At 45.4% G+C, this 24,179-nt stretch overlaps 1 protein-coding gene across 1 annotated transcript in view; it reads right to left on the reverse strand.

Moving 5' to 3' along the window:
- Window positions 1-7,591: 7,591 nt before the first annotated feature.
- The window catches only part of LOC144683636 (ankyrin repeat- and BTB/POZ domain-containing protein 3-like), a 50,048-nt gene continuing 33,460 nt past the window's right edge, over window positions 7,592-24,179 (reverse strand). The window contains exons 9-17 of the mRNA XM_078546870.1: window positions 20,204-20,339; window positions 19,557-19,777; window positions 16,754-16,929; window positions 14,773-14,878; window positions 13,536-13,638; window positions 12,068-12,158; window positions 10,946-11,014; window positions 10,310-10,423; window positions 7,592-8,916 (exon numbers count right to left, since the gene is read on the reverse strand). Coding sequence (XP_078402996.1) covers window positions 8,713-8,916; window positions 10,310-10,423; window positions 10,946-11,014; window positions 12,068-12,158; window positions 13,536-13,638; window positions 14,773-14,878; window positions 16,754-16,929; window positions 19,557-19,777; window positions 20,204-20,339 — 1,220 coding nt within the window. The 3' untranslated portion in view covers window positions 7,592-8,712. The remainder of the gene's footprint in view (window positions 8,917-10,309; window positions 10,424-10,945; window positions 11,015-12,067; window positions 12,159-13,535; window positions 13,639-14,772; window positions 14,879-16,753; window positions 16,930-19,556; window positions 19,778-20,203; window positions 20,340-24,179) is intronic.

Here is a 24,179-nt window from a genome sequence, read left to right on the forward strand (position 1 = left end):
GAACAATAAAAAATTCATTAACATGTCCCCCTCATGTGAAAATGTCACACGAGATGGGACATGTTAATGAAATAGACAAAAACTTTATTAAACGTTTTTAAAACCGCTATCAAACCTCATCCCGCCACTGGATGAGGTATGTAAAAAAATCACTTACCCGCCTGCCCGTTGGGCCCGTGCGCTGACCCAAAGTGCACACGGACCCCTCAAAATCGTCGATAATTGGCAAGTTAAGGGCCTTAATGAGGCCTTTAATTAATGGCGGGAGCGCGTTCCACTGCATAGCGCGCCTGCCGACCGAAATTTCGCGATGCCACGTGCTGACGTTGGGATGCTCCCGCGATATTTTAAGCGCTGGCGTGCGGAATCCGCCACCCGCACACCAGCCAGAAGATTCTGCCCTTGGAGTTGAAAGCATAAATGTAGCTGCTGCTGAGTATATTGTAAATAAACTTAACATTTCCACCCAAGAATTGTCTGCAGATCAACTCTATCACTAATAGCACAACTCAGCCACCCTACAACAAACAACAAAACGCAGATGGGGTTAATTAATTGGCATCAAAATATTCAAATCATCTTTTTAAATTAATGGGTTGTATATCAACAGCACACAACAAACAGTACACAACAAACAGTACACAACAAACAGTACACAACAAACAGTACAAAACAAATTGCACACAATAAAGAAACAGTCACATAATTACAAAGTGATTGTACGTTATAAAGGTAAATAATGCATTGGCTTACAACACACATTCACACACTCACACAGACCCACACACACTCACTCACACACACTAACTCACACACGCAGACACACATACACAAACTCACACATACTCACACACTCACACTCACATATACACACACACAAATCCACACATACTCACACATGCACACACTCACACTCACATATACACAAACCCACACACTCAGACTCACATACACACACACTCACACAAACCCACACATACTCACACACTCAGACACACAAACCCACACGCACACTCACACTGACACTCACAAACACTAACACACACATAGACACACACGCACACACTCACTCATAGGCGCGTACATACTCACATTCACTCGCACCCACACACTGAATCACGCTCACACTCACACATATACACACACCCACACACTCACTCATGCTCACACTCACTCAAACATACCCACATTCACGCCCATGCACTCACACGCACGTACTCACACTTACTCACACACACTTACTCACGCTCACACTCACTCTGACACACACACTCATATATTTACCAACTTGCATAAACAGGCACTGATTTTGGTTTTGGTAAAGTTATAGAAATGTTGTCTCAAAGGTTTAGAAACTAATGCCTTTGCTTTTCAAAATTATTTCAGGAAAAGTTACCAATGGAAAGTATTCAAAGATAAAGAGGAAATTCCCAGCAATGCATTGACTGGACACTGTTGATAATTCCTAGGCCTGAATCTTCTGGTTGGTGTGTGGGGGTGGGCCCCGCTCACCAACGCGTAAAATGACGCGCGGTGACATCAGGCGTGCGTCCCGACGTCACCGCACATCATTCCGATCCTCAGTTTGGCGGGCATACACCAGAGTCAGCTGTGCACCCACCGAACTGTCAAAGGCCTATTAAGGCCGTTAATAATCTAATTAAGCTGGTTGTCTAGGCTGCCCGTCCAACCTTAAGGTTGGCGGGGGGCAGGCGAAGAGCCCAGGCGGCCTTCACATTTTTCATGAAAGCTCATCCACGGGCAGAATGAGGTTTCATGAAGGTTTTATAAATAATAAAAATTTTAATTAAAATTCATTGCCATGTCCCAGCTCATGTGACACTGTCTCAATGGATTGTCTCAGCTGCTGTGGTGGAATTTGTCACAGCTGTCAAAAAGTGAGTAGAGTTTTCAGAGCAGCTTGTTGGATATGGATTGACCTGAAGCCTCCTCAGTGACGTGGAAACTCTTAATAAAAAGATGTCATTTTTCAGCTTTGTGGTTACGGAACATCAACCCAGACAGGGAAAAACTTAAAGGAAGGTCTGAGTAATTGTCATAACATTTACACAGCGTGATGGAGGTATGCGCTTTACTGAGTACCTATGAACATACGAACAAGGACCAGGAGTAGGCCATTTAGCCTACATCACTCGCTATAAATGGGGTGTTTTAAGAATTTTATTTTATTTAAACTTTATTTTGATCAATTAAGCAACAACCTGACATAGTCATCCTCACGGAATCATATCTTACAGATAATATCCCAGACACCACCATCACCATCCCTGGGTATGTCCTGTCCCACCAGCACGTGTCGGTGCAGACTCGATGGGCCGAAGGGCCTCTTCTGCACTGTGATTCTGTGACAGACCCAGCAGCGGTGTCGGCACAGTGGCATACAGTCAGGAGGGAGTTGCACTGGGGGTCCTCAACATTGACTCCAGACCCCATGAAGTTTCTGGCCATCAGGTCAAACATGGACAAGGAAACCTCCTGCTCATTACCATGTACAGCCCTCCCTTCAGCTGATGAATCAGTGCTCCTCTTTGTTGAGCACCACTTGGAGGAAACACTGAGAGTGGAAAGGGCACAGAATGTACTCTGGGTCGGGGGGGAGGGGGTGGGGGACTTCAATATCCACCACCAAGTGTCACTCGGTAGCACCACTACTGACCGAGCTGGCTGAGTCCTAAAGGACATAGCTGCTAGACTGGGTCTGCGGCAGGTGGTGAGGGAACCAACAAGGGGGACAAACATACTTGGCCTCATCCTCACCAACCTGCCTGCCGCCGATACTGTCCATGACGGTATCGGTAGGAGTGACCACTGCAGTTGTTTTGGAGACGAAGTCCCAGCTTCACATTGAGGATACCCTCCATCGTGTTGTGTGGCACTACCACTGTGCTAAATGGGATAGATTTCAAACAGAACAAGCAAGTCAAGACTGGGCATCCATGAGGTGCTGTGGGCCATCAGCAGCAGCAGAATTGTACTCGAACACAATCTGTAACCTCATGGCCCGGCATATCCCCCACTCTACCATTACCATCCAGCCATGGGATCAACCTTAGTTCAATGAAGAGTTCAGGAGGGCAGGCCAGAAGCAGCACCAGGCATACCTAAAACTGAGGTGTCAACCTGGTGAAGGTACAGCACAGGACTACTTGCATGCCAAACAGCTAGTGATAGGCAGAGCTAAGTGATCCCACAACCAACAGATCAGGTCTAAGCTCTTGTCACATCCAGTGATGAATGGTGGTGGACTATTAAACAATTCACTGAAGGAGGAGGCTCCACAGATATTCCCATCCTCAATGATGGGTGAGCCCAGCACCTCAGTGCAAAAGATAAGGCTGAAGCATTTTCTACAATCTTCAGCCAGAAGTGCCGAGTTGATGATCCATCTCAGCCTCCTCTGGGGGTCCCCAGCATCACAGATGCCAGTCTTTAGCCAATTCGATTCACTCCACGTGATATCAAGAAATGGCTGAAGGCACTGGATAGTGCAAAGGCTATGGGTCCTGACAATATTCCAGCAATAGTACTGAAGACTTGTGCTCCAGAACTTGCTGTGCCCATAGCCAAGCTGTTCCAGTACAGCTACAACACTGGCATCTACCCAGCAATGTAGAAAACTGCCCAGGTATGTCCTGTACACAAAAAGCAGGACAAATCCAACCTGGCCAATTACTACCCCATCAGTCTAGTCTCAATCGTCAGCAAAGTGATGGAAGCGGTCATCAATAGTGCTATCAAATGGCGCTTGCTTAGCAATAACCTGCTCATTGACGCCCAGTTTGGGTTCCATCAGGGCCACTCAGCTCCTGACCTCATTACAGCCTTAGTTCAAACATGGACAAAAGAGCTGAACTCCCGAGGTGAGGTGAGAGTGACTGCCACATGAAGGCCACATTTGACCGAGTGTGGCATCAAGGAGCCCTAGTAAAACTGGAGTCAATGGGAATCAGGGTGAAAACTCTCCGCTGTTTGGAGTCATACCTAGCATAAAGGAAGATGGTTGTGGTTGTTGGAGGTCAGTCATCTCAGCTCCAGGACATCACTGCAGGAGTTCCTCAGGGTAGTGTCCTCAGCCCAACCATCTTCAGCTGCTTCATAATGACCTTCCTTCCATCATAAGGTCAGAAGTGAGGATGTTCGCTGATGATTGCACAATGTTCAGCACCATTCGTGCCACCTCAGATACTGAAGCAGTCAATGCCCAAATGCAGCAAGATCTGGCCAATATCCAGGCTTGGGCTGACAAGTGGCAAGTAACTTTCACGCCACACAAGTGTCAGGCAATGACCATCTCCAAGAGAGAATCCAACCGTCGCCCCTTGATGTTCAATGGCATTACCATCATTGAATCTCCCACTATCAACATTCTGGGGGTTACCATTGACCAGAAACTGAACTGGGCTAGCCATATAAATACTGTGGCTATAAGAGCAGGTCGGAGGCTAGGAATTGTGTGATGAGTAACCCATCTCCTAACTCCCCAAAGCCCGTCCACTATCTACCTACAAGTCACAAGTCAGGAGTGTGATGCAATGCTCCCCACTTGGCTGGATGAGTGCAGTTCCCACAACACTCAAGAAGCTTGACACCATCCAGGAAAAAGCAGCCCACTTGATTGGCACATCCACAAACATTCACTCTCTCCACCACTGACGCACAGTAGCAGCAGTGTGCACCATCTACAAGATACACTGCACAAATTCATCAAGGCTCCTTTGACGGCACCTTCCAAACCTACGACCGCTACCATCTAGAAGGACAAGGGCAACAGATAGATAGGAACACCACCACCACTGGGAAGTTCCCCTCCAAGTCACTCACCATCCTGACTTGGAAATATATTGCCGTTCCTTCACTGTTGCTGGGTCAAAATCTTGGAACTCCCTAACAGCACTGTGGGTGTACCTACACCACATGGGCTGCAGCGGTTCAAGAAGGCAGCTCACCGCCACCTTCTCAAGGGCAAATACAGACGGGCAATAAATGCTGGCACAGCCAGCAAAGCCCACATCCTCTGAATATTTTTTTTTTAAATTAAAAGCTCAAGAGGAAAGAATGGCAGATGAAAGAAGCAGGGAGAATTTTGAGCAACTTACAGAAATTTGGTTGTCAGATTGCCCAATAATAGGGTGATATACTGACAATCAAATAGCAGTTATTTTGGCTGTGGTCTGAAAGCTTTATAAAATACATAAAGTTTATATGCGTTAGGTATGTAAATTCAATACAATAAGTATTAGTGAGCATTATCTAAATTCTTTTGCAAAATTTTTCCATTTACTCCTTCCTACAGTCAAGCATGAATTGACTAAAACCCTGTTTTGAAATGTTAGCATTGACATTCTTGGCTTGGAGAATATAAAGTGGAAGTCTTTGAGCAACACCAAGGAACCGGTGCAGAAACAGAAAATATGCAACAAGTCCTTTTGGGAGCAGCTCCTTTGCTCTGCAGTTGGTTAGTAGGACAGGGTCTCTCTTATGGAGGTATCATCTACAGAGTCAAGGCAAGAAAGATGGATAGAGCAATGGGAGTCCGCATGTGCTGCCACTTCACCTCCCACCACAGAGCCAGCCCTTGGCTCAGTGGTACCATTCCTTCCTCTAAACAGGAAGATCTACGCTCAAACCCCACTCCAGAGGGTGCTGGCAAATAATGACTGGACATCTGGATCTGAATTCCAGGTTGATATCCAGTGAGATCTGGTGTGGGTGGCCCCACCTCACTGTATGGGGCGTGGGAGCTCTGAAAACGCTCCTCCAGCCTGGGACTAACCCCAGCCCTTTTCAGCTGATAAAAAGATGCCTACGGACAATGGACAAGCCAGTCAAACTATGAATTTGCTTACAAAAGAATTCCCACAGGCAGCTAAGCATGAGCAGCCTGCTAATAAAATGCTTCCCTGTTGCTCAAATGGCTGTGGATTTATTCTGGAATTGCACAATTTGTGGCTGCAGGTGGTATTATATTATATTTAAACCATTATCATGGTCCTGTGGGCAGCAACCACCACTCGTTTCAATATTTACCAAATCCATAACAAATAAATTTTTTGTGATTCAGGAGAGCTAAGAGGATGGCTCATACTCTCCACTTGCCTGGATGAGTGTGGGTCCAACAACACTCAAGAAGCTCAACAACATCCAGGACAAAGCAGGCCACTCGTTCGGTACTCCATCCACCAACTTAAACATTCACCACCGACGCACAGTGGAAACAGTGTGTTCTAGATATAAGATGCACTGCAGCAACTCAACAAGGCTCCTTTGACAGCACTTTCCAAATCTGTGACCTCTACCACCTAGAAGGACAAAAGCAGCAGACTCAGGGAACACCACCACCAGCAAGTTCCCCTGCAAGCCACACACCACCCTGATTTGGAAACATATCACTGTTCCATCACTGACTGTGGATCAACATCCTGGAACTCCCTCCCTACCGCGCTATGGAAGTACCTACAAGGGCAATTAGAGATGGGCAACAAATGCTGGCCTTGCCAGGAACACCCACATCCCATGAAAGAATAAAGGAAACAGGCTTTTGACTTCATCCACTTTCAACTCCGGATTTAAGCATACTTTGTTGATAAAACTCCCTAATGTCTTTTTGAATTTGTTCTTGGGAATGTGAGCAACATGATGCCATCTACAGGATGTATGCAGCAACTCACCATTTATTGCCCATCCCTAGTTGCCCTAATGTTGGTAGTGGTGGGCTTCCTGAACCATTAAGAGTCCCTATGGTAAGGTACTTTCACACTGCTATTGAAAAGGGCATTCCTGAACTTTGGCCTAGCAATGATGACGGAATGACCTGATGTGCAATTTGCAGGAGAACTTGGTGGTGGTGATCTCATGTGGCTGCTGCCCTTGTCCTTATAGTTTGCAGGGGAAGGAATGACTGTCAAAGTAACCTTGGTTATTTGTGGCCTTGTACCCTATAGGTAACACACATTGCAACCACAGTGAATAGTAAGTTCCATAGCAGAGGTGCTAATGACCAAACTATTCTGTCCTGGATGATGTCCATGTTGTTGTGGCTGCATCCATTGAGAGGCAAGTGGTGAGTATTCCACCACAACCCTGTCTTGGGTCTTGTAGATGTAGAGAGGCTCTGAGGGGTCAGGAGACTCATCACAAAGTGACCAGCCTCTGCTCTTGTAGCCCCAGTGTTAAAATGAGACGTCCACTTCAACTTCCAACCTGTGGTTGTTGATGGTAAGGGAACTCGGTGACAGTTGTGCCATTGAATTAGTGCAATACTCGGTTGAAGGCTGCCTTGGTGTTAAAGGCAAGCAACTCACACCTCTCATCTGGTAATCAGATTGGCAAGAGGAATGGCTAGCCCTGGTGCAAAGGTCTTCAGCACTACAGTTGGAATATTATCAGGGCTCATAGCCTTTGTTATGTCCAGCATGGTCAGCTGCTTATCTAGTGCAGTGAACCAAATTGCCTGGACACTGTTAACCATGACAAGAGAATTGTCCATTTAAACCTGTGGCTAAAGATACAAAGGATTCAGACACCCCCATCCCAAGCCCATGAAGAATAAAAAACCACACAAAAAGACAGGATGGAATTGAGTTATATTTAATTATAAAAAGGCACACAGTGTGAAAAGTGTCAATGCATTCAACATTGCAAATTCAGTCACAGTATTGAAATCCTTCATTTGATTTTCATTCCTGATGAAAAAATACTTTTCTACCACTCTTTATAATTTAATAATCTTCTCCAGGTTAATATAAAGATTTTTTTTACATAAAGAAAATCCATTGAAAATTAAATTAAGCAAAAGGAAACATTTGAACATGATAATTTATACACAGTATTGCACATAAATAATAAATAGTGATGCTGCTTTCTCTTCCATTAATAATTAGCCAAGGGACCCAGTGGAGTTCTATAAATCAACCCTCTGGGTAGCCAGTGGTGTGTCCCAATCTCACACAAAACTTTGCTGAATCACATGTTCAGGGGCCTAAATCACTTCGCTAAGACTGTCATATATTTTACTTACCCTGGCCAAGTGTATATTAGCAGACCGCAAAGTCAGGCCACTGTAGGTAAGTTTAAGATGTTTCTAAAATACTGTTTCTTGAATTGGTCAACTTTTAAAAATTTTTGAAGTGTTTTTGTAGCATCACTGAAGCACATGAATTTCTAATGTCACAAGGTGAAGATGTACACCATGGGTCATGAATGGTGGAGATATTCCAGGCATGAGGCACAAGAGGGTGGATTCTCCAAAAGTGTCCTACCATCGGAAACCTCATCCACTGGCTGCTCACAGACCACAGAGTCATCACCCTACCCCATGAAGACAGCTCCCCATTGCAGGCATGCAGTCAGAGAATTGGCCCTTATGTAGATCAAAATGATCTTGGTGGGGAGACCAAGTGGAGAGATGGTGTGGGATTGTGGTCCATGAGGTCTAGATAGCTTGTGACATAGTCAGAGAGATAGGGATATAGAGAGAGATCCTCTGAAAGGAAGCAGTCATAGGTTTCAGTACAAGCCACTCATACTCTAGCTTATTAAAGTGTGTTGCTCACTCACTCTGATTTCAAATACACTGAAATCTCAGTCATAGCACTCAGATATACAGAGAACATAAGCTAATGAGGTCTCTGTTAAGTTAGAAAAAGTGCAATGTCCATCATCCAAAGGCTGACCTTGCATTCAGGTTTAAAGTCACACCATGGTTTCCTTGGCAGATGGCCGGTATACAGCCTGCATTCTGGAGGCTAGTGCTTGCTGCAGGTCTGTCAGAAGATCATGATACCTCTCTGTCTGGCTCTGCACCAGCTGTTGGAAGGAGTCCTGCTCTAGTAAAGGCAGCATATTCTTGAGGAAATATCCACTGCAGTAGGAGACCAGCTCATTGGCCTTGAGAACCTGCACAATATAAGATCAGATCTTCAGAAGAAAGTATCATATGGCATTGAAGGAGAACATTTGGTCCTTTCTGTCAATTCAGGTTCTTTGAGAAAGCAATCCAATTAGTCCCACTACCCTGCTCTTTCCCCATAAAACTCTTTAGTGCAGGAAGTCAGTAAAGACAGAAAACCATGAGAATGGTCCATAGGAAGTCCATATTTGATGGCAGTCACAGGCAGGGAAACCCTCCACAACCTGATCCATCTTGGACCGTGAACTAAGATAGGAATTTACCAGTACAGCTGGGCTCTGTGTACCTGAAGGATCCCCCTACCGCAACCCCCACCACCCCTTCCCAGTTTTTATGACATTGGGCAGTGCAAACATAGAAATCCAGTCACTGTGGCTCCCACATGAAGAATAAGCACTCAGCTGAGGTTTGAGAAGACATTTTTTTTTCCCTTTATTCATTCTTGGGATGTGGGCATCACTGGCAAGACCAGTATTTGTTGCTCATCCCTAATTGCCCTTGAACTGAGTGACTTGCTCGGCCATTTCAGAGGGCAGTAAGGAGTCAACCACATTGCGGTGGGTCTGGAGTCACATGTCGGCCAGACTGGGTAAGGACGGTAGATTTCCTTCCCTAAAGGACATTAGTGAATCAGCTGGGTTTTTACAACAATTGATGATAGTTGTCGTGGTCACCATTACTGAGATTAGCTTTACATTCCAGATTTATTAACTGAGTTTAAATTCCAAATTTAAATGGCTGTTGTCTCTGGATTACTAGTCCAGTGACATTACCACTACACCACCTAGATGGTATATGCCTATCTCACCAAGAGTCTTCACTACGGAGGGGAGAAAGAAATAATTGATGCGAATGAGGAGGAAATGATTAGGTTTCAGCTGTGGCTCAGTGGGTAGCTTTCAGCTCAAGGCCAGATGGTTGCAGGTTCAAGAAATGTAGCAGCCAATTTGTGTGCAGCAAGAAAGATTGTTAACATCAAACTGCCCAGGTTATCTCTTTTTAGTAAGGGTAGTTGAGGGATAAATATTGGCCAGGACACCAGTGGTAACTCCTTTGCTCTTCAAACAGTGTCACAGGATCTTTTACATCCACCCGAGAGGGCAGGCATCGCTTCTGTTTATTGTATTATCCAAAAGATGACATGTCCGACAGCGCAGTGCTTCCTTGTCACCGCACAGGAGTGTCAGCCTCGAATATTTAATCCAGAGAGCTGATTGTTCACATGTTACAGAACCCGGCTCATTTTCACTCTAATTATTTCAAAATTTATCCCGTTAATTGATTTTGGGTGCTTATGCTATGCTCAGTGCTAACTCAGAACACTGTTATGTTGCATGGAAATCAGGGCAATATCCAACAACATGGCTGACCTCTTCTCACCTTGGCCTGTTGGTATGTGTGTAGGCTGTCAGCAAGTGTCAAGTTCCTTGAACAGACGACCTCACAGTGACGTGTTAGAGGTTTTAGTTTGAAGATGCTTGAAGCTGAGAGAACCTGGAATAGACAGAGTTGTAAGCACTGCGTAAATGAGTCAAATCTCTCCATCCCATCAGAAGCACTCCACCACTCTATCCTATCATGGTCTCACCCTAGTCTTGCAATCTCACCCAACATGCCATGTACTTGTGTATTGTGTAGCCTATCATGGAGTCTAGTTCAGACATGTAATCCCCTCCCACAGCTCATGCACACTCTATGCTACCATTGATTGTATGCCACACAGTTTACTTTTAATGTAACCTTCTCCAAGTCTTCACCAAAGAAATGTCAGAAAACAAGCAAAAATGTAGACCTGTCTCCTCATAGCCCACCCAGCCACCCATCCGCAGCAAGTGTTGGTGGACAACAATTAAGATTGAGATTGCTCACTGGATTTTCCCAGTGACAATGAAGCTAATTGTACACGCTGCCCTTTTAATGTACCATTAACACCTGATTGATTGGGAAAAAATAGATTGGGACCTGGCAAAAGACTGCGGAATACAGACAGCAATCACATAGGAAAAGACAGCTTACCTGCAGGGCTTGGTTTTTACTGATGTCAAGTCGCTCTGTCCCTCCGTCATAAATATACTGAACCAGGCACTGCCAAGAAATCACAGAACCAGGATGAGACACTGCACAAGACTCTAATATTAATCTGCTGACTGAAAAAAAAAACATCTACAAATGAAGACTTGTATTTCTATAGTGCTTTCTATACCTTCAGGTTATCCCAAAGTACTTTACAGTCAATGAAGTGCTTTTGAACTGTTCTGCAGACACATTTCACAAAGTCCCACATAATCAACAACGGGATGAACTACCACTTAATACAATTTTGGTGATGTTGGTTTGGTGATATACCAGCAGCTGAATTCTCTGGTCAGCGGGCGGGGGCGGTGCCCACTCGCCGACATGTAAAATGAGGCGCGGTGATGTGGGGCGGGTGCCCTGACGTCACCGCACGTCTTTTAGACTTTCATTTCGGCGGGCACGCAGCCGACGCAACTGAGCGCCCACTGAACTGTCAAAGGCCTATTAAGGCCTAATTAACTCAATTAAATGAGCTGCCCTTCCAACCTTAAGGTTGGCAGGCAGGTGAAGAGCCTAGGCGGCCTTCGCATTTTTCATGAAACCTCATCCACGGGTGGGATGAGATTTCATGAAGTGTTTTAAAATCTAATAAAAATTTTTACATTAATTCTTTGACATGTCCCAGCTCATGTGACAGTGTCACATGAGGGGGCATGTTTTACAAGTTTTTTTTCTCCTTTATTTAAATTTACACGTCAAACCGATCTCCCTGAGGCACCTCCGAGGGTCAGGGAGATTTCTGCGCTCTTCCACACGCATGCGCGAGTGAGCACAGGGAAACGACTCAGGGAATCCACCCCCCCACCCTGCCCGCACAGGGAGCGCTCAGCACTTCCGGGTGCGCATAACGATGGGTGGGCCTTAATTGGCCCGCCCACATAAAATGGCGGCGCGGCCCCAATTGGGGGCGGCAATCAGGTTCACACCCGCCCCTGCCCGCCCCGTACAATCCCCCCTACCCCACCCCTGCCCCACCCCCAACAGTGGGAAAGTTTTTCCCCAGGTGTCTATGGGGTTAACTGGTTACCTGGTTAGAACAGGCATTTGTTAATTCGCTCTTACCTCGAATGTGCTGTACTTGATGTCCTTGATCTCAATGGGACCGCAGGTCTTGGCATCAGCAGAAGGGCAGTTTGTAATAAGATTTTTGAACCTTAAGAGTGAGAAAAACATCCAATTAAGTAATGAGCCCAGAAAGGGTCCTGTATAGATAAGACATTCATTACTACAATCAAAATGTTGTATCCCATTTAAAATGTTGCTGTATTTCATTTCAAAATAACCCTCAAGCAATGCAAACTGGACAGAGAGCAGGAGTCAGAAAGCCCACTCACAAAGACTGCCCACCCGGGAAAATCCTGTCCACTGACACTCACAGGAATCCTTCTCACTTGGGTTGGTCAGTGAAATGTGGGAAACCTCATGCTGAGATTAACGTAAAAATAGAAAGTTTTCATCAATCTGTGATGAGGGCCGCAGGTCACTGATTGTACCCAGAATGTACAGACAGCAGCTTCTGCACAGTCGGAGGTACAGGTTACTGATTGCACCCAGAATATATAGACAGCAGCTTTTGCACAGTCGGAGGTACAGGTTACTGATTGTACCCAGAATATATAGACAGCAGCTTTTGCACAGTCGGAGGTACAGGTTACTGATTGTACCCAGAATATATAGACAGCAGCTTTTGCAGTCGGAGGTACAGGTTACTGATTGTACCCAGAATATACAGACAGCAGCTTCTGCACAATCGGAGGTACAGGTTACTGATTGCACCCAGAATATATAGACAGCAGGTTCTGCACAGTCGGAGGTACAGGTTACTGATTGTACCCAGAATATACAAACAGCAGCTTCTGCACAGTCAGAGGTACAGGTTACTGATTGTACCCAGAATATACAGATACCAGCTTCTGCACAATCAGAGGTATAGGTTACTGATTGTACCCAGAATATACAGATACCAGCTTCTGCACAATCAGAGGTATAGGTTACTGATTGTACCCAGAATATACAGATACCAGCTTCTGCACAATCAGAGGTACAGGTTACTGATTGTACCCTGAATATACAGATACCAGCTTCTGCACAATCAGAGGTATAGGTTACTGATTGTACCCAGAATATACAGATACCAGCTTCTGCACAGTCAGAGATACAGGTTACTGATTGTACCCAGAATATACAGATACCAGCTTCTGCACAGTCAGAGATACAGGTTACTGATTGTACCAGGAAAAAAAGACAGCAGCTTCTGACACTAATTTAGTGGCACTTTCACCCTGCAGTTGCTGCAAAGCTTCTTGGCTTCAAAGATCAATTCACAATTCATTAACACAATGTGTCATAGAGTCATAGAGGTCTACAGGACAGAAAACAGCCCTTCGGCCCATCGAGTCTGCACCGGTCAAACAAGTACCTAATGTGATTTGGATTGAACCAATAGGATCCCATTGCTTCAGCATTCTGTGTTATTCTGGGAATGTGTCAAACTGACTAGCTCAGGGTTTGATGAAGCACAGGATCTTACCGGGGTGAAGCAGCTGACAGCAGTGCCCGATGACCGTAGAATGGCTTCCCCTCCACCAGAAATGTGATGTCTGACTGTTCCCGGTTATTCAGTAGAATGGGCTCTGCAGGAAGAAACCATCAGGGAGTTAAATCTACAACCATCCGTCCTCACCCCAGCCCATTGGAATGGCCCTGACCTAAAAGATTTGCATTTCAATAGTGCCTTTCATAATCACCCAGTCTTTCAAAACGCTTTACAACCAATGGTGTGTAGTCGCTATTGTAATGTAGAAAATGCAGCAACCAATTTGCGCACAGCAAGCTCCCACACACAGCCATATGATAATGACCAGATAATGTGTTTCAGTGATGTTGATTATGGGATAAATATTGGGCAGGACAACAGGGATAACTCCCTGCTCTGTTTCAAAATAGTCCCATGGGATCTTTTATATCCACCTGAGGGGGCAGACAGGGGCTTGGTTTAAAGGTCTCATCCAAAAGATGACACCTCTGACAGTGCAGCACTCCCTCAGTACTGCAATGGAGTGTCAGCCTTGATTTTTGTGTTCAAGTCCTAGAGGTGGCACTGGAACCCAGAACTTACTGACTCAGGAGGCGGGAGTGCTACTAACTAAGCCATGGCTGACACACACACCCGCTCTGTGATATCCCAGGGGATTGGCCTTGACCTAAAGAACGTAGTCCAACCTGAGGCTCCCCAGGGAAAGGGCAGTCTAATGCAAAGAGCTTTCATCTAAAGTGGAATATCAAAGAAAAGGCTCCAAGATGCTCAAAATGACACAACCTACAAAGTCTCCTGCATTAGGAATACACTATATATACTTGACATTATATATACTTGACATTACCAGGTTGGAATGCATTGTGGAGATCAGGACCACTCCCATGGGGTATAAGAATCATCCAATCCTCAAGATGCAAAACATTGAACCTGCCTGCATTCTCCACCCAACCTGAAACACAGTCTGCAGGTTGCCCTTTGGTCTTCTGTGTCAACACCTCTGCATTCCAGACAGTGAGGACAATATTTTGTTCAGAAACTTGTTATAAAATAATAAAGGGTCTTCCAAAACTAGAGTGGGCTCATTTATTTTCAAGTACAGAGTCCACTGGGGCTACAAGCTAGCTTCATTTACCAACACCAGTGGGAAGGAATTGCAATATTGATATTACTACTGTGGATCAGGCCACCATCTACTTATATCTGGTTGAGGGGACCATGCAATGCTCACCAGCTGCAGCCTTGATCTTCTTGTCACTCTCCTGGATCACAGGAATGGGGTAGGGCCCATAGCAATAGCTAAAGATGGCTGCCAGTTGTCGAGTAATAGCATTGTTCTGAAAATGCAACACAAAAACACCACACATCAAGTCAATCAACTGGTGCATGTGCAGCTGGTTCAACACTTGGCAGAGTCACTCAGCTCCCAAAAAAATCTCAGACTCATTTCATTTAAAACAGTCAAACTTTTAAAATCCTGTATTCTTCATCACACAAGCAATGTTCCAGCTCACTGTTACAAATATAGAGAGACAGTAACACTCCAAATGGATTTTGTTACTGTAATGTGTTTCAGCCATTACAGTCAGGTACTTAATTGGTTGGAGCAGTGGGTTAATATTTAGATTTCTCATCCTCAGAGAGCAGTGGAGGCTGGGTCATTGAATATATTCAAAGCTGAGTTAGACAGGTTTTTGATTGACAACGGAGTCAACAGCTATGGGGGGCAGACAGGAAAGTGGAGTTGAGGCCACAAACAAAACAGCTATGATCTTATTGGATGGCGAAGCAGGCTCGAGGGGCCGAATGGCCTACTCCTGCTCCTATTTCTTCTGGTCTTATGGGTCTGCAATAGGAGTTGGTTACAATGAGATTTGCAATATCAAAGTTTGTTAGTGTGAGAGTGAGATTAATACCATCACATTGTACAATATAAGGTCAAGGAACTCACATTTTATAATCAGAGTCTGCTAAACTGGGGCCTGTAATAGCAGGGATGGTTAGATTGGGACCTGTAATAGCAGAGGCTGTTAGATTGGGACCTGTAAAGCAGAGGCTGTTAGATTGGGACATGTAATAGCACGGATGGTTAGATTGGGATCTGTAATAGCAGAGGCTGTTAGATTGGGACCTGTAATAGCAGAGGCTGTTAGGTTGGGACCTGTAATAGCAGGCTGTTGGATTGGGACCTGTAATAGCAGAGGCTGTTAGGTTGGGACATGTAATAGCAGGGATGGTTAGATTGGGACCTGCAATAGCAGAGGCTGTTAGATTGGGACCTGTAATAGCAGAGGCTGTTAGGTTGGGACCTGTAATAGCAGGCTGTTGGATTGGGACCTGTAATAGCAGAGGCTGTTAGATTGGGACCTGTAATAGCAGAGATGATTAGATTGGGACCTGTAATAGCAGAGTCTGTTAGATTGGGACCTGCAATAGCAGGGATGGTTAGATTGGGACCTGTAATAGCAGAGGCTGTTAGGTTGGTACATGTAATAGCAGGGATGGTTAGATTGGGACCTGCAATAGCAGAGGCTGTTAGATTGGGACCTGTAATAGCAGAGGCTGTTAGGTTGGGACCTGTAATAGCAGAGGCTGTTAGGTTGGGACCTGTAATAGCAGGCTGTTGGATTGGGACCTGTAATAGCAGAGGCTGTTAGATTGGGACCTGTAATAGCAGAGTCGGTTAGATTGGGACCTGCAATAGCAGGGATGGTTAGATTGGGACCTGTAATAGCAGAGGCTGTTAGATTGGGACCTGCAATAGCAGGGACGGTTAGATTGGGACCTGTAATAGCAGGGATGGTTAGATTGGGACCTGTAATAGCAGAGTCTGTTAGATTGGGACCTGTAATAGCAGGGATGGTTAGATTGGGACCTGTAATAGCAGGGATGGTTAGATTGGGACCTGTAATAGCAGAGATGGTTAGATTGGGACCTGTAATAGCAGGGATGGTTAGATTGGGACCTGTAATAGCAGGGATGGTTAGATTGGGACCTGTAATAGCAGGGATGGTTAGATTGGGACCTGTAATAGCAGGGATGGTTAGATTGGGACCTGTAATAGCAGGGATGGTTAGATTGGGACCAGTAATAGCAGGGATGGTTAGATTGGGACCTGTAATAGCAGGGATGGTTAGATTGGGACCTGTAATAGCAGAGGCTGAGAGAGGATAATGCTGGTCATACGAGGAGCAGATTGCACAGTGCTGTACCTTGCTCAGGTGGAATATGTCAAACATGAGCGTCAGTCCCCAGGTGATCATTTCTTGGCTGTACACATCGTTCACAGTATCAAAGTCCTTGAGCAGGTATAGAGTAATGGACCACCGATGCTGGATCAGAGAGTTTTCCAGGGACTTCAGCCAGGAATACAGAGTCCAGGGGACACCTTGGGGTGTAAAGAACAGACTTTTGTGAGAAAAAAGGAGCTAACATCCAACAGTGATCCCCATTCCACCCCACCACTGAAAGAGCAAGGGGGTGTATCTGAGGTACAAGGATATTTGACCTGTATATAATTCACACATCCAGAGAACAGGCGTGCTGCACTGTCACCAGTCCTGTCTTTAGGATGAGACATTAAAACAACATCCTGTCTGTCCTTAGGTGGGCAGAAAAGATCCCGTGGCATTATTCGAAAAGCAGCAGAGGACTTATGCCTGGTGTCCCGCCCAATATTTATCCCTGAACCAACATCACTAAACATCTGGTCATTATCATATTGCTGTTGGTGGCACTTTGCTATGTGCAAATTGGCTGCCACATTTCTGAATTACAGCAGTGACTACACTTCAAAAGTACTTCATTGGTGTAAAGCACTTTTGAATGTCCCAAGGTTGTGAAAGGTGCTCCGGTGATGCTTTGAGGATCTACAACTTCCTCTAAAAATACCAAACAGGAGTTTGGTATTTTTTTTGGTATCCCGAGCTCCCAGGAGGAGCGTACACCATCAGTACCTGTGATTGCCAGCAGAGGTCTCAGGCACATTATAAACAAGTGATGTTACAGATGATGGATGGGGAATTTCAACATTGGGAGATCTGAGAGCAGCAAGCCTCAATTTAATTCAATAGCAAACATTCTGAATGATTGCTCCCTCCAAGACATGAGGAACATACGCTCCGACCACCAGATTAATGATTTCAATATCAACACAACAGACAGTGAATAAGATCCCCCAGGTTTGATGGCAGTTATCATTGAGCAAAGGGAGACACAAGGGATCACTATGAGGGGTCTGCTGCACATTGGTGAGGTAGATTTTTTTTATTCATTCATAGGATGTGGGCATTGCTGGCTGGGCCAGCATTTATTGCCCATCCCTAATTGCCCTTGAGAAGGTGGTGGTGAGCTGCCCTCTCGAGCCGCTGCAGTCCATGTGGTGTAGGTACATCCACAGTGCTGTTAGGAACGGAGTTCCAGGATTTTAACCCAGCGACAGTGAAGGAACGGCGAGATATTTCCAAGTCAGGATGGTGTGTGACTTGGAGAGGAACTTGCAGGTGGTGGTAGATGAAGCAAGAACGAGAAGATCTGGGTCAGGAATTGTCCCAGATCTGGGTCAGGAATTGTCCCAGATCTGGGTCAGGAATTGTCCCAGATCTGCTGCTGTAACTTTACACATTCAAGTGAGGTTTCCGTAACATTTCTGGAAAAGTTACAGCATCAGAACGGGGGCAGCTCTGATGGGACTGCCCATCACTGAATGAGATGGGTGATGGGGTGACTGGGAAATGGGAACACTGAAGAATGAGAGATGATCTCAAGGAAGCTTACAAAATTCTTACAGGGTGTGACAGGGTAGATGCAGATAGGATGTTTACCCTGGCTGGATGGTCTAGAAAAGTTTGAGCAACAGGTGAAGCTAGCTGTTTCATGCTGCTACTTTGCAGTAGCAACACGAGTGCTTTTCGCCACTAACAGGATGCTGTCATCAAGCCAAAAAGGCATTCTGCCTATCACACAAATGAGTAATGTGGTGTATGAATTTCAGTGCCAGTGTGATGCTAGGTTTGCAGGCCTTACGTCCCTAAGACTGGCAGATTATATCAAACAGCATGTCCCAGCCACTGTTCGCAACAGACAAAGGTACAGACTCTACCCAACCAGTCCGTGCTTGCAAAACTCAAAACACAGTGTCCAACATTAGATGTGATTCCATGATTGAGGGTTATTTAGCAAATGTTGTCCAATGTGCTAAGAATTACACTGACAACCAATTTAAGATTGTCAGTTGGGCTCGCAATGTGGCACATTTGCAGGTACTGAAAGCTATGTATATTAATACACAGGGCCCTGTTCTTTGCAGACAGAAAGAACATGTACACACCTTGTTCCTGTTTCAGCTAAACAAAATAAATGACAGCCACTCACTGATTCATTCCTCAGGGCAATGCCTTGACCAATCAGGGTCAAGTTGCCTGGTTTAAATTTCAAACAATGACAAAAAGCTTGGACATATCTCTTTTTACAGAAATACTCAAATTTCTGTATTTCCAAACGACCATATGGGGATAGTGCAGAAAAATGGCATAGGGGTAGATGATCAGCCATGATCTGTTTGAATGGTGGAGCAGGCTTTATGGGCCAAATGGCTACTCCTGCTCCATGTTTCTGTGATGGATTACTGAGGTCACTGAGTGCTGCCCCATAGAGGTCATCTGTGGAACTGCAAACACTACCCCTACAATGCTGGTTCCTTGATCTGAGTGGGAAAGCGTTAACCACAGGACAGGGTACCCTAGGTCAGAGCCTGAATCTAAGCTGAGCCCAAACCACTTTGCACAGGGAGGGGGACAGTTAACCACAGGGCACCCTAGTCCCAGTCACAGGCTCCTCCACACAGAGAGGTGTGGAGTTACAACACAGGGCATGGGTCCCTGGAGCTAGGCTACAGCCCAGTTGTCAGTCCACACTGAGATGCGCCATTACAGTCACTGACAGAGACTAAGGAATGTGTTGTGAGTGTTTAAAGGGAGCTTACCATGGTAGCATGTGGTGAAGTGCTATACTCACCGAGATTGTGCAATTCTACAGTGATGTCGAGGTAGCTGTGCTCAGCACTCTGATAGAGGGCATCCTGCATTGCTCTCCTTTGGGCTTTACTGCTGCGGTTTAGCCTGGGTTTTGGAAGCTGCTGGTTGCTGTCCTCTGTCCCCTCAGCCAGGATGTCCTCCAGGGACATGATGTCACTATTCAGGGTGTCTGGCTGGGACAGAAGCTTCTGCAGCACATTCCTGAGCAATCATTAAAAAGAGCGTGCATTAACAAAAAAAAACAATGAACAATATAACTGAGAACAACAGCGCATTCCAGTCAGTGAAAGAGATCAGTGCATCTATCATTGCAAACGATCAGTACCCAGGGTGAGCCATTCACAGATACATACCCTGCCCCCCACCGTCAATAAAAGGTTCCCCTGTTATAGCCCTCTCTCTGTCTCACAGCACAATCAGTATAAGACTCTCAGTTATAACACCCTATCCCACCCTGTTGACAGTATAATACTCTCAATTGCAACACCCTCTCCTACAGCAATCGCAGAAGGCTCTCAGTTAATAAAAAGCTCTGTAACCTACCCCACCCCCAATACAGGTTCTCAGTTACAACAGTCTCTGTTACCCAGACTCAGTATAAGACCTGAGGTTGCTCTAATCTCTCACCTGTGTCCGTGGGCAGCAGCCTGGCTGAATGGGTTAGTAATTCCTTGCAGAGATGCAGTGACTCCATTTTTACCAATGGATCCAGCCAGGAGATCAGCTCCTTTCTCCAATAACAGACTGACCAGATCTAGGTGTCCTGGGAAAGATGGGGCGAGAGTGAGAGAGGCACAGTACATAGAAGAGTACAGAATAGGGGTCAAGCTGCAGCAAGAGTGCATATTATTTATTGGTAAAAGGAAGAGGTATCTTATACACTGTGTGTCTTATAGGGAAGGGCATCTTATACAGTGAATGATATAGGGAAGGGTATCTTATAGAGAGACTAATATAGGGAAGGGCATCTTATACAGTGAGTGATATAGGAAAGGGCACCTTATAGAGTGAGTGATATAAGGAAGGGTATCTTATACAGTGACTGATATAGAGAAGGGTACCTTATAGAGCGACTGATATAGGGAAGGGTACCTTATAGAGCGAGTGACATAGGGAAGGGTACCTTATACAGTGAGTGATATAGGGAAGGGTATTTTGTACAGTGAGTGATATAGGGAAGGGCACCTTATGGAGTGAGTGATATAAGGAAGGGTATCTTATACAGTGACTGATATAGGGAAGGGTACCTTATAGAGCGACTGATATAGGGAAAGGTACCTTATAGAGCGACTGATATAGGGAAGGGTACCTTATAGAGCGACTGATATAAGGAAGGGTACCTTATAGAGCGACTGATATAGGGAAGGGTACCTTATAGAGTGAGTGATATAGGGAAGGGTACCTTATAGAGCGACTGATATAGGGAAGGGCATCTTATACAGTGAGTGATATAGGGAAGGGTATTTTGTACAGTGAGTGATATAGGGAAGGGTATTTTGTACAGTGAGTGATATAGGGAAGGGCATTTTGTACAGTGAGTGATATAGGGAAGGGTATTTTGTACAGTTAGTGATATAGGGAAGGGTATTTTGTACAGTCAGTGATATAGGGAGGGGTATTTTGTACAGTCAGTGATATAGGGAAGGGTATTTTGTACAGTCAGTGATATAGGGAAGGGTCTTTTGTACAGTGAGTGATATAGGGAAGGGTACCTTATAGAGTGAGTGATACAGGGAAGGGTACCTTATTGAGTGAGTGATATAGGGAAGGGTACCTTATTGAGTGAGTGATATAGGGAAGGGTACCTTATGGAGTGAGTGATATAGGGAAGGGCATCTTATACAGTGAGTGATATAGGGAAGGGCATCTTATACAGTGAGTGATATAGGGAAGGACATCTTATCCAGTGAGTGATGTAGGGAAGGGTATTTTGTATAGTCAGTGATATAGGGAAGGGTATCTTATACAGTGAGTGATATAGGGAAGGTATTTTGTACAGTGAATGATATAGGGAAGGGTATTATACAGTGAGTAATATAGGGAAGGGCATCTTATACAGTGAGTGATACAGGGAAGGGTATTATAGAGTGAGTGATATAGGGGAGGGTATTATACAGTGAGTGATATAGGGGAGGGTATTATACAGTGAGTGATATAGGGGAGGGTATTTTCTACAGTGAATGATACAGGGAAGGGTATTATACTGCGGGTGATATAGGAGAGGGCATTTTATACAGTGAGTGATATAGGGAAGGGTATTTTGTACAGTGAGTGATACAGTGAAGGGTATTTTGTACAGTGATTGATACAGGAAAGGGTATTTTGTACAGTGATTGATACAGGAAAGGGTATTTTGTACAGTAAGTGATACAGGGAAGGGTATTTTACAGTGAGGCAGGAAATGGCTTCTTATACACAATGTGTAAGAGAGAAAAGAGCAAGTTATACACACAGTGTGATTTAGGGAAGGTATCTGATGCACACTGTTTTTTGTATTTGTTTGTGGGATATGAGCCCCATTGATAAGGCCAGCATTTATTGTCCATCTCTAATTGACCTTGAGAAGGTGGTGATGAGCTGCCTTCTTGAACTGGTATAGCCCATGTGGTGTAGGTGCACCCACAGTGCTTTAGGGAGGGAGTTTTAACCTAGCAACAGTGATGGAACGGCAACATAGTTCCAAGTCAGGATGGTGAGTGACTTGGAGGGGAACTTGTTGGTGGTGGTGTTCCTATGCACCTGCTGCCTTTGCCCTTCTAGGGGTAATATTTGGAAGGTGCTGTCAAAGGAGCCTTTGCTGCGGTGCATCTTGTAGATGGTACACACTGCTGCTACTGTGCCTCGGTGGTGGGGGGAGTGAATGTTGAAGGAAGTGGATGGGGTGCTGATCGAGCAGGCTGCTTTGTCCTGGATGATGTCGAGTTTGTGCCTTGTAGATAGTGGACAGGCTTTGGGGAGTCAGGAGGAGTCACTACAGAATTCCCTACATCTGACCTGCTCTTGTAGCCACAGTATTAAATGGCTAAGTTAAGTTTCTGGCCAATGGTAACCCCCAGGATGTTGATAGTGGAGGATTCAGTGATGATAATGCCATTGAATGTCAAAGAGAGATGGTTTGATTCTCTCTTGCCGGAGATGGTCATTGACTGGCACTTGTGTGGCACGAATGTTACTTGCCACTTTTCAACACAACCTGAAGGTTGTCCAGGTCTCGCTGCATGCATACGCAGACTGCATCAGTATCTGAGGAGTCCCAAATAGTATTGAATACAATGTAAACATCCCCACTTCTGACCGTATGATGGAAGGAAGGTCATCAATGAAGCAGCTGAAGATGGTTGGGCCGAGGGCACTAATCTGAGGAGCTCCTGCAGTGATGTTCTGGAACTGAGATGATTGACCTCCAACAACCATAACCATCTTCCTTTGTGCTAGGTATGATTCCAACCAGTGGAGAGTTTTCCCCTGATTCCCATTGACTCCAGTTTTGCTGGGACTCCTTGATGCCACACTCGGTCAAACGCTGCCTTGATGTCAAGGGCAGTCACTCTCACCTCACCTCAGGAGTTCAGTCTTTTGTCCATGTTTGAACCAAGGCTGTAATGAGGTCAGGAGCTGAGTGGTCCTGGTGGAACCTAAACTGAGCGTCAGTGAATAGGTTATTGCCGTGTAAGTGCAGCTTGATAGCACTGTTGACGACACCTTCCATCACTTTGCTAATTATCGAGACTAGACTGATAGTGGGGTGGGGTTATTTGGGCGGGTTGGATTTGTCCTGCTTTTTGTGGACAGGACATACCTGGGCAATTCTCCATATAGCCAGGTAGATGTCAGTGCTGTAGCTGTACTGGAACAGCTTGGCTAGGGGTGCAGCAAGTTCTGGAGCACAGATCTTCAGTACTATTGCCGGAATATTGTCAGGGCCCATTGCCTTTGCACTATCCAGTGCCTTCAGATGTTTCCTGATAACATGTGGAGTGAATTGAAATGGCTGAAGACTGGCATCTGTGATGCTGGGGACCTCCGGAGGAGGCCAAGTTGGATCATCCACTCGGCACTTCTGGCTGAAGATTGTTGCAAATGCTTCAGCCTGATCTTTTGCACTGATGTGCTGTGCTCCTCCATCATTGAGGATGGGGGTGTTTGTGGAGCATCCTGCTCTGGCCAGCTGCTTAATTGTCCACCACCATTCACAACTGGATGTAGCAGGACTACAGAGCTTTAATCTGATCCATTGGTTGTGGGATCTCTTAGCTCTGTCTACAGTATGCTGCTTATGCTGTTTGGCATGCAAGTAGTCCTGTATTGTAGCTTCACCAGGTTGACACCTCATTTTTAGGTATGTCTAGTGCTGCTCCTGGCATGCCCTCCTGCACTCTTCATTGAACCAGGGTTGATCCCCCACTTGATGGTAATGGTAGAATGGGGTTATGCAGGGTCGAGAGGCTACAGAATGTGGTTGAAAACAATTCTGCTGCTGCTGATGGCCCACAGCACCTCATGGATGTCCAATTTGAGCTGCTAGAACTGTTTGAAATCTAACTATTTAGCATGATGGTAGTTCCACACAACACCACGAAGGGTGCCCTCAGTGTGGAGATTG

The sequence above is a fragment of the Cetorhinus maximus genome, chromosome 8, assembly GCF_964194155.1.
Source record: "Cetorhinus maximus chromosome 8, sCetMax3.hap1.1, whole genome shotgun sequence".
NCBI lineage: Eukaryota > Metazoa > Chordata > Chondrichthyes > Lamniformes > Cetorhinidae > Cetorhinus > Cetorhinus maximus.